Source organism: Pseudophryne corroboree, chromosome 3, assembly GCF_028390025.1.
Source record: "Pseudophryne corroboree isolate aPseCor3 chromosome 3, aPseCor3.hap2, whole genome shotgun sequence".
Taxonomy (NCBI): Eukaryota; Metazoa; Chordata; class Amphibia; order Anura; family Myobatrachidae; genus Pseudophryne; species Pseudophryne corroboree.
Window position 1 is genome coordinate 521,276,127 of NC_086446.1, and position 14,782 is coordinate 521,290,908.

A 14,782-nucleotide genomic window follows, 5' to 3' on the forward strand; every position below is an offset into this window, starting at 1 on the left:
CAATACTTAATGAAGCAACACGGCAGGAAACACGAGAAAAGGATTTACCAGTAGGTAAATAAAATGCTATTCTAGAGGATACTGGGGTCCACATTAGTACCATGGTGATGTACCAAAGCTCCCAATCCAGGTGGGAGAGTGCTGAGGTTCCTTCAGAACTGATTGACCAAACTGAAGTTCTTCAGAGGCCAAAGTATCGAACTTGTAGAACTTCGCAAACGTGTCCGACCCTGACCAAGTAGCTGCTCGGCAGAGCTGTAAAGCCCAGACACCCCGGGCAGCCGCCCAGGAAGAAACCACCGACCTAGTAGAGTGGGCCTGTACTCTAGGAACCAGCAATCCTGCCGTAGAATAAGCATGCTGGATAGTAAGCCTGATCCAGCGACCAATAGACTGCTTTGAAGCAGGACACCCAATCTTCTTGGGATCATAGAGAACAAACAGAGAGTCAGATTTTCTGTGACGAGCTGTCCCCTTCACATAGATCTTCAAAGCCTGCACAACATCCAACAGTCTTCTACGTAAGAAACTTTACATTAACCTCCTGTAAAGGTTCAAACCAGTCCGACTGTATAAACTGCAACACCACGTTAAGATCCCAAGGTGCCGTGGGAGGAACAAAGGGTTGTTGGATGTGCAGAACACCCTTCAAGAACGTCTGAATCTCAGGGAGGGATGCCAATTGATTCTGGAAGCAAATGGAGAAGGCCGAAATCTGGACTTTCAAGGAGCCCTAACGTAGGCCCACATCCACACCTGACTGTAGAAAAAGGAGAAAACGTCCCAGATGAAATTCCCCTGCAGGAAATTTCCTGTGTTCACACCAAGAGACCTATTTTTACAAACACGGTGGTAATGTTTAGACGTTACCCCTTTCTGGGCTTGGATCAAGGCTAAAATAACCCTGTCCGGAATGCCTTTCCGGGCTAGAATTTGATGTTCAACTTCCATGCCATCAAAGGTTGCTGCAGTAAGTTGTGATAGATGAACGGCCCCTGTTGTAGAAGATCCTCTCGAAGAGGCAGAGGCCACGGGTCCTCCAGGAGCATCTCCAGTATATCCACACACCAGGCCCTTCTTGGCCAATCCGGAGCAATGAAAATTGCTTGAACCTTTTCCCTTTTTATTATTTTGAGAATTCTTGGGATCAATGGAAAAGGTGGGAACACGTAAACGATCTGGTAGACCCATGGAGTCACCACAGCGTCCACCGCTACTGCTTGTGGGTCCCTCGACCTGGAACAATACCGCTTTAGCTTCTTGTTGAGACGAGAGGCCATCATGTTAATCTGTGGAATCCCCCACCGACGCGTTAAGGACTCGAACACCTGCGGGTGAAGGCCCCACTCTCCTGGGTGGAGATCGTGTCTGCGGAGGAAGTCCACTTCCCAGTTGTTCACTCCCGGAATGAAGATTGCCGAGAGCGCCACCGCGTGTCTTTCTGCCCAGAGGAGAATTCTTGTTACCTCTGACAGTGCTGCTCTGCTCTTCATTCCGCCCTGTTGGTTTATGTACGTTACTGCCGTCACATTGTCCGACTGAACCTGAATGGCATGATCTTGAAGAAGATCTGCTGCCTGTAGAAGGGGGTTGTATATGGCCCTTAATTCCAGAACATTGATCGGCAGAATGGCTTCCTTTTCCTTGGAACCTTTCCCCCTGGGTGACCGCTCCCCAACCTCTGAGGCTTGCGTCTGTGGTCAGCAGAATCGAATTTCGAATCCCGAACCTTCGACCCTCGGTCAGGTGAGAAGTCTGAAGACACCAGAGAAGAGAAATCCTGGCTTTTGGCGACAGACGTATCCTCTGGTGCATATGAAGATGAGATCCGGACCATTTGTCCAACAGATCCAGCTGGAAGGGCCTCACATGAAACCTTCCATACTGCAGAGTATCGTAAGAGGCTCCCATCTCGCCCAGAAGGCGAATGCAGAGATGGACCAATATCCGGGTTGGCTTGAGAACATGCCGCACCATCGACTGGGTTAACAACACCTTTTCCAACTGAAGGAATACCTTCTGTACCTCCGTATCCAGGATCATCCCCAGGAACGGAAGCCTCCGTATTGGTTCCAGGTGGGATTTGGGCAGGTTCAGAATCCACCCGTGATCCTGAAGTAGCCGGGTTGAGAGGACAATGCTGTCCAACAACCTCTCCCTGGATGATGATTGATCAGCAGGTCATCCAGGTACGGTATTATGTTCACTCCCTGCTTGTGGAGGAGAAACATCATTTCTGCCATCACCTTGGTAAATACCCTTGGAGCCGTGGAGAGGCCACATGGCAGTGCCTGGAACTGGTAGTAACAGTCCTGTACTCCAAACCTTAGATAAGCCTGATGAGGTGGCCAAATCGGAATATGAAGGTACGCATCCTCGATATCCAGAGACACCAGAAATTCCCCTTCCTCCAGACCCGAGATCACCGCTCTCAGAGACTCCATCTTGAACTTGAACACCCGCAAGTACGGGTTCAGTGATTTGAGGTTTAAGATGGGCCTTACCGATCCGTCTGGTTTCGGAACCACAAACAGGTTGGAGTAATAACACTTGGTTTGTAGTGGAGGTGGAACTGGGACAATGACCTGAGACTGTACCAGTTTTTGAATGGCTGCCTGTAAAGTCATACTTGCTTCTGGTGAAGCTGGTAAGCCTGATTTGAAGAATCAGTGAGGTGGGAGTTCCTGAAATTCCAGTCTGTATCCCTGGGTGACAGGGTCTGTGACCCAGCGATCCTGGCAAGATGCTGCCCAAATGTGACAGAAATAACGTAACCGGGCTCCCACCTGCCTGTCTTCCAGGCAGTGCGGTCCACCGTCATGCTGAAGGCTTTGAGGAAGCAGATCCGGATGTCTGTTCCCGAGAACCTGCAGCTGCTGGTTTTCTGGGTTTACCCTTATTGCTTTTGAATGCTGTAGAAGAACCCTTGAGTTTTTTTTTTTTTAATTTCGCTGTCCGAAAGGACTGCAGAGTTGGAACAGAGAAGGTTTTCCTACCTGGGGGTGCTGTAAAAGGCAAGTACATAGACTTACCCGCTGTAGCCTTGGATATCCACTTATCCAGTTCATCTCCTGCAAAAAGAGCCTCACCTGTGAATGGTAGGCTTTCCAGGCCTTTCCTGGAATCCTCATCCGCAATCCACTGGCGCAGCCACAAGCCCTTGCGTGCTGACACTGCCATGGCAGTGGTATGAGCGTTAAGCAAACCAATTTCCTCTATGGCCTCCACCATAAAGTTAGCAGAGTCTTGAATATGCTGTAGGAGTAAAATTATTTCCACCCTGGGTAAGGAATCTAATTTGTCAATTAGGTTACCTGATCACTTAGCAATGGCCTTAGTGAACCATGCACAAGCAATAGTGGGTCTCTGGGCCACCCCCGCAGCAGTGTATAGAGATTTGAGAGTGGTCTCAATCTTGTGGTCAGCCGTATCCTTTAAGGCTGCTGCCCCAGGAATAGGTAAGACTATCTTACGTGACAACCTAGACACCAATGTGTCCACAATCGGCGGGTTTTTCCAATTCTTTCTATCATCCAGAGGAAAGGGAAAAGATGTAATCAATCTTTTAGGAAACTGAAACTTTTTATCAGGATTAGCCCAAGTTTCCTCAAATAGGGCATTCAATTCCCTGGATGCAGGAAAAGTTGTTGAGTATTTTTTTACATTAAAATAAGATTCCTCCTCTACCTCCGCCACCTTGTCAGGAATGCGCAGGACACTTCTGATAGCTTCTATCAGAGCCTGTATGCCCTGTGACAGGAAAGCATCCCCCCCGTTTGCATCCACCTCACCCTCCTCTGGGTCTGATGTATCGTCATCAGTATCAGCCAGAGTACGCTTTTGTGGGCAAATGGCGGGGACCTGAGACGTTGGCATGGGAACTGAATCTCTATTGATCAGGTCATCCATAGACTGTCTTAAGAATTGCGTCTCTTTTTCAGTTTTTTGTTTTTTTCAGATTCTGTCTCTCACAGTTGAAGTGTACCTATGATGGAAATTACAGACCTCTCAACTGTTTAAGTGGGACAACTTGCACAATCGGTGGCTGTCCAAATAGAGCGTGTGTGTGTGTGTGTGTGTGTGTGTGTGTGTGTGTGTGTGTGTGTGTGTGTGTGTGTGTGTGTGTGTATGTATGTATGTATATATATATATATGTCAATAAAAAAGCTGCGCATCAGACACACTTTCCTTTTTCACGTATCCAGTAGATTTTTAGAAAGCCCTGTGTCCCGTTTTTTATATACGATGTATGCTGCCGCTTCCTCCGTTTAGGAATTAGAGACACTAATTCCAATGCACATGTAACGAAAGAAGAATGGAGGGCGCAGGTGTAAGTAAAAGGTTTACAATTCCATTTATTAAAAACAAATGCTCACATACATCTCAGTTTAAAATGGTGCGTTCCGTCCTTCACATAGCAATCAAGCCCCGGAGCCGCTCTCTCCCACAACCGATCCTCCGTCTCTCTGTTAGGAATCACGGGCAGTTAATCCTTCTTTCACCGGGAACAAGACCAGGGTATGACAGTCTGTCACCAGCTCCACAGGCCACGCCCAACGCGTTTCGTCAATGGACTTCGTCAGGGGGTGTGGCTATGAACTATCTCACACTTCATTTATACCACAAAAAACACCTGCACATCATTATCCTATGAACCTGTGCAATCTACAAGGATTGGAAGCATTTGAGCTGACACATTCTATACACATATATAGATATCAAGATCACATGCTTTTAAGAGATTTATATACAGTGCAATCTCTCCAAAAAACTTTTACAAATATCTATTCATATACCATTATTTATAAACCGCTACTATATATCAACATCATATCTCTACCTGGTAGCTATCATATAATAACGAATTTAAAAAGGAATTTAAAAAGACACAACAAGTATGGGTACTCCAGATATCACATATTAGCGCAATACAACCTGAAAGAGAGTAAATGAAACGGTGACTGGCAACAGATACAAACTTCATAATAGATCATTTCAAGGGATAAATCCAGAGAATAATAATCATTTTGATATGCTCAAGTTTAACAAAGGCATTTATTACAAATGCATTTATTACAAGTGTGAGACAGTTCATAGCCACACCCCCTGACGAAGTACATTGACAAAACGCGTTGGGCGTGGCCTGTGGAGCTGGTGACAGACTGTCATACCCTGGTCTTGTTCCCGGTGAAAGAAGGATTAACTGCCCGTGATTCCTTACAGAGAGACGGAGGATCGGTTGTGGGAGAGAGCGGCTCCGGGGCTTGATTGCTATGTGAAGGACGGAACGCACCATTTTAAACTGAGATGTATGTGAGCATTTGTTTTTAATAAATGGAATTGTAAACCTTTTACTTACACCTGCGCCCTCCATTCTTCTTTCGATATATATATATATATATATATATAATTTTTTTTACGTATTCAGCAAAAGAAACGGCAGTAACAGTTTATCAGACTCATATGCATCAGGCACTTATACAACTACTTGTACCCCAATGGTAGGTAGAGACTTCGTGCTGTATCACCTGCCTCAGGAGAGCGGGATACAGGGAGACTTAACCCCGCTTCCAGGATCGATCAATACGCTAACTGAGTGGACCCAGAGGCAAATAGTGAACACAGACGTACCAATGACACAGCCGCCCAAACTGCGACTGGGTCAGTTAGAGATCTAGCGCCTCAGACAGAAGCGGAAAATCAGTTCATAGTGGGGAACTGGGAGGAAACCGGTCATGAACCGGGGGGAGGCGCGACCAAGGAAGCGTCTTACTCCCAACATCAACCCCAGGCCTCACACTAATCCCTGGAGCCTATGATCCCTGAGGCCTAGTGCTGTTGCACCCGAGGTGGCAGCCGCGTCAGTGACTATTTAATAGTCTCCCCCCCGAAACAGTGCGGCTGTGTCTCGCGTCTCACCCGCTAAGCAGAACCAACACCTTACCTTCTCCCCATGCTCCGGCCACAGCCTGGTAACATCAGCTGGACTTGCTAGTACATACACACAGACGCCCGCCAAAACAGTACTGTACACGTGGGTAAGCGTTGTCGCGACCCGGTGGAGAGTTGTTGGAGCGACTCTTTCTAAGGGAGTATAAGATGCTTTTTAGAAAGCTTGCTCAAAAAGAATAAGGCTATAAAAAATAAAAAGCTTACGGCTGCAAAAAAAACAAAACAGCAGCCCCATGACCGTGATCTGGCTACTGACGCACCAAATAAAAAACTGAATTGCCTGAGCTAGGAGGTGGGGATATAGGAGACTGGCCCGTTGCATTCTGGGAGGCCGAAAGCTTTTGATCGACTGGTGCCATTCTGCTGACGCTACCTCATATCGCAATGTTATCCTGTGGATAAGCTGTGGACCCTGCAGGAGAAATCTAAAGTTTTTCATGCACATTGGTTTTAAGCCAGGACATCTTCCGTCTAAGCTTGCTGGAAAGATGGGTTTCACTAAATCTTGGTCATTACAACCTCCTTCCTATGTCTAGCCCAGGATACCTTGATCAGGACGGTCCAGTTGAACTTCCTCTTGCTTCCTCTTTTCCTCCTCCTTCTGTGGAACATCAATAGGGCCTTTAATCTGGGGCTGTTCTTGTTCTACCTTCTTTGGTGGTAATTTAGGTTTGTCCCGGTCATCAGCTGGTTCTTCCACTATAGGTTTCTGGACTGGGAACACAGGGCAAGTCATCAAATAAAGATGATACGCTTTTGAAATCATTAACAGTGGCACACACTTTTGGACAATGCATTCTACAACACTGCAGAACTGAGGAATAAATAAGAATTTACTTACCGATAATTCTATTTCTCGTAGTCCGTAGTGGATGCTGGGGACTCCGTCAGGACCATGGGGAATAGCGGCTCCGCAGGAGACAGGGCACAAAAATAAAGCTTTAGGATCAGGTGGTGTGTACTGGCTCCTCCCCCTATGACCCTCCTCCAAGCCTCAGTTAGGATACTGTGCCCGGACGAGCGTACACAATAGGAAGGATATTGAACCCCGGGTAAGACTCATACCAGCCACACCAATCACACCGTATAACTTGTGATCTGAACCCAGTTAACAGTATGACAAACGTAGGAGCCTCTGAACAGACGGCTCACAACAAATAACCCGATTTTTTTGTAACAATAACTATGTACAAGTATTGCAGACAATCCGCACTTGGGATGGGCGCCCAGCATCCACTACGGACTACGAGAAATAGAATTATCGGTAAGTAAATTCTTATTTTCTCTAACGTCCTAAGTGGATGCTGGGGACTCCGTCAGGACCATGGGGATTATACCAAAGCTCCCAAACGGGCGGGAGAGTGCGGATGACTCTGCAGCACCGAATGAGAGAACTCAAGGTCCTCCTCAGCCAGGGTATCAAATTTGTAGAATTTTGCAAACGTATTTGGCCCTGACCAAGTAGCAGCTCGGCAGAGTTGTAATGCCGAGACTCCCCGGGCAGCCGCCCAGGATGAGCCCACTTTCCTTGTGGAATGGGCCTTGACAGATTTAGGTTGTGGCAAGCCTGCCACAGAACGTGCAAGTTGAATTGTGCTACAAATCCAACGAGCAATCGTCTGCTTAGAAGCAGGAGCACCCATCTTGTTGGGTGCATACAATATAAGCAGTGAGTCAGACTTTCTGACTCCCGCCGTTCTTGAAATATATATTTTCAATGCCCGGACCACGTCCAACAACTTGGAATCCTCCAACTCGTTAGTAGCCGCAGGCACCACAATAGGCTGGTTCAGGTGAAACGCTGACACCACCTTAGGCAGGAAATGAGGACGCGTCCGCAGTTCTGCCCTGTCCGTATGGAAAATCAGATATGGGTTCTTATATGATAAAGCCGCCAATTCTGATACTCTCCTGGCTGAAGCCAGGGCCAGTAGCATGGTTACTTTCCATGTGAGATACTTCAGCTCCACCGATTTGAGCGGCTCAAACCAATGGGATTTGAGAAAATCCAAGACTACATTAAGATCCCACGGTGCCACTGGGGGCACAACCGGGGGCTGTATATGTAGTACTCCTTTTACAAAGGTCTGGACTTCAGGAACTGAAGCCAATTCTTTCTGGAAGAAAATCGACAGGGCCGAAATTTGCACCTTAATGGACCCCAATTTGAGGCCCATAGACAATCCTGTTTGCAGGAAATGTAGGAATCGACCCAGTTGAAATTCCTCCGTGGGGGCCTTCCTAGCCTCACACCACGCAACATATTTTCTCCAAATGCGGTGATAATGTTGTGCAGTCACCTCCTTCCTGGCTTTTACCAGTGTAGGAATGACCTCTTCCGGAATGCCTTTTTCCTTTAGAATTCGGCGTTCAACCGCCATGCCGTCAAACGCAGCCGCGGTAAGTCTTGGAATAGACACGGTCCCTGCTGAAGCAGGTCCCGTCTTAGAGGTAGAGGCCACGGATCCTCCGTGAGCATCTCTTGAAGTTCCGGGTACCAAGTTCTTCTTGGCCAATCCGGAGCCACTAGTATCGTTCTTACTCCCTTCTGCCGTATAATTCTCAGTACTTTTGGTATGAGAGGCAGAGGAGGGAACACATACACTGACTGGAACACCCACGGTGTTACCAGAGCGTCCACAGCTATTGCCTGAGGATCTCTTGACCTGGCGCAATACCTGTCCAGTTTTTTGTTGAGGCGGGACGCCATCATATCCACCATTGGTTTATCCCAACGGTTCACAATCATGTGGAAGACTTCTGGATGAAGTCCCCACTCTCCCGGGTGTAGATCGTGCTTCCCAGTTGTCCACTCCCGGAATGAATACTGCTGACAGTGCTATCACATGATCTTCCGCCCAGCGAAGAATCCTTGCAGCTTCTGCCATTGCTGTCCTGCTTCTTGTGCCGCCCTGTCCGTTTACGTGGGCGACTGCCGTGATGTTGTCCGACTGGATCAACACCGGCTGACCCTGAAGCAGGGGTTTTGCAGACTTAGAGCATTGTAAATCGCTCTTAGCTCCAGTATATTTATGTGAAGAGACATCTCCAGGCTTGACCATACTCCCTGGAAGTTTCTTCCTTGTGTGACCGCTCCCCAGCCTCTCAGACTGGCATCCGTGGTCACCAGGACCCAGTCCTGTATGCCGAATCTGCGGCCCTCTAACAGATGAGCACTCTGCAACCACCACAGAAGAGACACCCTTGTCCGTGGCGATAAGGTTATCCGCTGATGCATCTGCAGATGCGATCCGGACCATTTGTCCAGCAGATCCCACTGAAAAGTTCGTGCGTGGAATCTGCCGAATGGAATCGCTTCGTAAGAAGCCACCATCTTTCCCAGGACTCTTGTGCATTGATGTACAGACACTGTCCCTGGTTTTAGGAGGTTCCTGACAAGTTCGGATAACTCCCTGGCTTTCTCCTCCGGAAGAAACACCTTTTTCTGAACCGTGTCCAGAATCATTCCCAGGAACAGCAGACGTGTTGTCGGGGTCAACTGAGATTTTGGAAAATTCAGAATCCACCCGTGTTGTTGCAGCACTACTTGGGTTAGTGCTACTCCGTCCTCCAGCTGTTCTCTGGACCTTGCCCTTATCAGGAGATCGTCCAAGTAAGGGATAATTGATACGCCTCTTCTTCGCAGAAGAATCATCATTTCGGCCATTACCTTGGTAAAGACCCGAGGTGCCGTGGACAATCCAAACGGCAGCGTCTGAAACGGATAATGACAGTTTTGCACCACGAACCTGAGGTACCCTTGATGTGAAGGGCAAATTGGGACATGCAGGTAAGCATCCTTTATGTCCAGGGACACCATAAAGTCCCCTTCTTCCAGATTCGCTATCACTGCTCTGAGTGACTCCATCTTGAACTTGAATTTTTGTATGTACAGGTTCAAAGATTTCAGATTTAGAATAGGTCTTACCGAGCCGTCCGGCTTCGGTACCACAAATAGCGTGGAGTAATACCCCTTTCCCTGTTGTAGGAGGGGTACCTTGACTATCACCTGCTGAGCAAACAGCTTGTGAATGGCTTCCAATACCGTCGCCCTGTCTGAGGGAGACGTTGGCAAAGCAGACTTTAGGAACCGGCGAGGGGGAGACTTCTCGAATTCCAACCTGTAACCCTGAGATACTACCTGCAGAATCCAGGGGTCCACCTGTGAGCAAGCCCACTGTGCGCTGAAATTCTTGAGTCGACCCCCCCCCCCCGTTCCTGAGTCCGCTTGTAAGGCCCCAGCGTCATGCTGAGGGCTTTGCAGAACCCTGGGAGGGCTTCTGTTCCTGGGCAGGGGCTGCTTGCTGCCCTCTCTTACCCCTTCCTCTGCCCCTAGGCAGATATGACTGTCCTTTTGTCCGCTTGTTCTTATAGGACCGAAAGGACTGCGGCTGAAAAGACGGTGTCTTTTTCTGTTGGGAGGGGGTCGGAGGTAAAAAGGTGGATTTTCCGGCAGTTGCCGTGGCCACCAGATCCGATAGACCGACGCCAAATAATTCCTCCCCTTTATACGGCAATACTTCCATATGCCGTTTGGAATCCGCATCACCTGACCACTGTCGCGTCCATAAACTCCTTCTGGCAGATATGGACATCGCATTTACTCTCGATGCCAGAGTGCAAATATCTCTCTGCGCATCTCGCATATAAAGGAAAGCATCCTTTAATTGCTCTATAGTCAATAAAATACTGTCCCTATCCAGGGTATCAATATTTTCAGTCAGGGAATCCAACCAGACGACCCCAGCACTGCACATCCAGGCTGAGGCGATGGCCGGTCGCAGTATAACACCAGTATGTGTGTATATACTTTTTAGGGTAGTTTCCAGTCTCCTATCTGCTGGATCCTTGAGGGCGGCCGTATCCGGAGACGGTAACGCCACTTGTTTTGATAAGCGTGTGAGCGCCTTATCCACCCTAGGGGGTGTTTCCCAGCGCGCCCTAACCTCTGGCGGGAAAGGGTATAATGCTAATAACTTTTTTGAAATTAGCATTTTTCTATCTGGGTTAAACCACGCTTCATCACATACATCATTTAATTCCTCTGATTCAGGAAAAACTACAGGTAGTTTTTTCACCCCCCACATAATACCCCTTTTTGTGGTACTTGCAGCATCAGAGATATGCAAAGCCTCCTTCATTGCCGTGATCATATAACGTGTGGCCCTACTTGAAAATACGTTTGTTTCATCACCGTCGACACTAGATTCAGTGTCTGTGTCTGGGTCTGTGTCGACCGACTGAGGTAAAGGGCGCTTTACAGCCCCTGACGGTGTCTGAGACGCCTGGGCAGGTACTAACTGGTTTGCCGGCCGTCTCATGTCGTCAACTGATTTTTGTAATGTGCTGACATTATCACGTAATTCCATAAACAAAGCCATCCATTCCGGTGTCGACTCCCTGGGGGGTGACATCACCATTATCGGCAATTGCTCTGCCTCCACGCCAACATCGTCCTCATACATGTCGACACACACGTACCGACACACAGCAGACACACAGGGAATGCTCTTATCGAAGACAGGACCCCACTAGCCCTTTGGGGAGACAGAGGGAGAGTTTGCCAGCACACACCCAAGCGCTATAATATATATGGGAACAACCTTATATAAGTGTTGTTCCTTATAGCAGCTTAAATATATCCAGTATATCGCCAAAAAATGCCCCCCCTCTCTGTTTTACCCTGTTTCTGTAGTGCAGTGCAGGGGAGAGTCCTGGGAGCCTTCCTCACAGCGGAGCTGAGCAGGAAAATGGCGCTGTGTGCTGAGGAGAATAAGCCCCGCCCCCTATTTCGGCGGGCTTTCCTCCCGTGGATTTAGATAATTGGCATGGGTTAAATACATACATATAGCCTTAATGGCTATATGTGATGTATTCTTTTGCCTTAAGGTAATAAAATATTGCTGCCCAGGGCGCCCCCAGCAGCGCCCTGCACCCTCCGTGACCGCTTGGTGTGAAGTGTGTGACAACAATGGCGCACAGCTGCAGTGCTGTGCGCTACCTTCATGAAGACTGAAGAGCCTTCTGCCGCCTGTTTCCGGACCTTCAATCTTCAGCATCTGTAAGGGGGGTCGGCGGCGCGGCTCCGGGACGAACCCCAGGGTGAGACCTGTGTTCCGACTCCCTCTGGAGCTAATGGTGTCCAGTAGCCTAAGAATCCAATCCATCCTGCACGCAGGTGAGTTGAAATTCTTTCCCCTAAGTCCCTCGATGCAGTGAGCCTGTTGCCAGCAGGACTCACTGAAAATAAAAAACCTAAAAAACTTTTTCTAAGCAGCTCTTTAAGAGAGCCACCTAGATTGCACCCTGCTCGGACGGGCACAAAAACCTAACTAAGGCTTGGAGGAGGGTCATAGGGGGAGGAGCCAGTACACACCACCTGATCCTAAAGCTTTATTTTTGTGCCCTGTCTCCTGCGGAGCCGCTATTCCCCATGGTCCTGACGGAGTCCCCAGCATCCACTTAGGACGTTAGAGAAATCACAGATTCCAGAGGATAATCTAATAACAGTGTGAGATAGTGGAATCTTAAAAAACTAGATGAGAATCAGCAAAATAAAAAGTCTTAGTAGGGTAAGATAATTTAGGGACATTAACACTGTCTGCTAATCATTTACTATTATTCCCTTTGGATTACAGCCCAATATATCTGTACTGAAATATACATACGTAGGTACTGTAAAATCTGTCAGATGCCTGACTTGCAGTGTACATACAAAGTGGATGGTAAGAGGATAGCATTGTTTGTGCTGAAGGAGTCAGTAACCTCCACTTTTTAAAACTGAACTTGAACTGAACATTATGGTTATGCTGTTCCGTCATTTTGACGGGCTGGTAACGAATATACTATAGTTGATAAAAGAGTGGCCTCTTTGAGGTAAACACAATAATCAAACGACAGGAAAAAAATATGTAACAATGCATATATTCTATTGAGATATCCACTTTAAGAGCTGGACCATATACATGACAATGCACCTTATGAATTTACTTGGAAGCAGGGACATCGCTGATCATGAATTGGAAATGTAGGTTACTAATTCAAAATGTATGTCAGTGGTGTACAGTGACAATTCATGAAACCTTATACAAATTGGTTCCATACCCCCCAAAATGGTAAGATGGCCACCACCAGCCTGTGTATGTTCATTTCCTGTCCGTGCTAACATGTCTCAGTGATGCCAGAAGTTATCTTGACACTATACTGCCAAATCAGTGTGCCCCTGTCGCATGGTTCTCTGACCAAGCATCGCATTGGCCAAGAAGGCTGGTCTTCCAAACATTACAACTACTAGGATCATTTGGAATACGGTTTTTTCATGTACTGCACTGCACAGCCTCTTGTACTACTGTATACAGCACACCCTACTGTAATTTATCTTCCCATGTATAACCTCTGCTTGCTTACCATCAGGTATAAAAGGGTGTCTTCTTACAAAAATCTATTCATTCAAATAGATGTCAACTTCTTTATAACATTATCCAAGTTATGATAATGTAGGCCTGCGTTTAAGCAGGTGTTATAAAAAAAAGAGGAGCTATGTGTAAAAGAGAATAATACGTATAAGGTATACATCCAAGGTTACACACACCATTCAGAGATACTGTATATAAAATAAATCATTACCCTGAGATGAATTGCTGTTGGGTCAGTGCTAGTAAACAGGACACAAGTCATTTTCCCTTGTGGTCACCATGCAAAGGACTATTTGAGGATATCCAGGTAACAGTTTAACCCCAGTTTCCTCTCTCTCTCTTCAGTACAATATCAGGAAGCAGCTGGGAAGCCCAGATCACAAACACTGATCCTCGATGCTCCAAACAAGCTTCCCTGTCCAGTATGAACAGCTTGAATAGTAATTACAATTATATACATGTCTAATCTCACCATGCAGGAAAACACATTATAGATTAGCCCTGAACAGACTTGTAAACATACTGTAAATGGGGAAAGGGTCACTGATTATTTATAGATCTTTGAGCACAAACAAACAATGAAATTATGTCTGATCTACACAGCAATTGTCTGAACATTCAAGAAAAGATTTTGGAGTATGCAAAAAAAAAAAAAGGCTATATCTATGAAATCTCATTCTAAGTATGTGAACAAGGCTAGGGTGCAGTAGTAAAATCTGACAATTACAATAGCAATGCATAATTGTCAGCTGAGCCTAATTTCAATGGACAACAAACTTGTTGCCATATCAAGAGGTCTGGGTTTTGTTTTGTTTTTTACATGAACAGCTAAATAGTGCAACTTCTCTTGTGCTCTAGGCTGTGGTCCATTTCTCAATATTTATTATTATTCAGTGAATTCACTATACAGTGACATGGAATATCAAATACAATAGAATTATAGTCATATAGTACCCTAGGTCTATCAGACAACAATTTTTTAACTACACAACTTGCTATAAACAGTACTTTTCACTGTACGTAGCTGGAAAACCCCCTTTAGCGCTGCCTGTCTCTCTCAGCAGCAGTAGGAGATACCTGACACAGCGGGCCACAATTATAAGTATGTGCCACGCTACACACAGGCAACTAGTACGGGTATTTTCCCGAAATCACAGCACCCCTGCTAAATACAGCAAAATTGTTTTACAACTAAGGACTACTGTCTTACTATAAAGGTTTTTCTAAATTCCTTTTTAAAGTAAAATAAACCCTAAAGAAAATAATAAGTATTATACTTTACTATGTATTATATCCGACGTTTGATACGGTGTGCGCTCAATGCAGACATATGTTAAACTGCTCCCGGATAGAATATGCAGCATCCACTATAAGGAGAGAGATAGGTGATGGTGGAAATGCATGCATGCTATACT

At 46.6% G+C, this 14,782-nt stretch overlaps 1 protein-coding gene across 3 annotated transcripts in view; it reads right to left on the reverse strand.

The window, feature by feature from the left end:
• Positions 1-14,782, reverse strand: part of SLC38A10 (solute carrier family 38 member 10) — a 298,179-nt gene that overhangs the window by 118,208 nt on the left and 165,189 nt on the right. For all 3 annotated transcript variants that reach the window (XM_063961107.1, XM_063961106.1, XM_063961105.1), the window contains exon 12: positions 6,499-6,666. In XM_063961107.1, the coding sequence (XP_063817177.1) occupies positions 6,499-6,666 (168 nt within the window). The remainder of the gene's footprint in view (positions 1-6,498; positions 6,667-14,782) is intronic.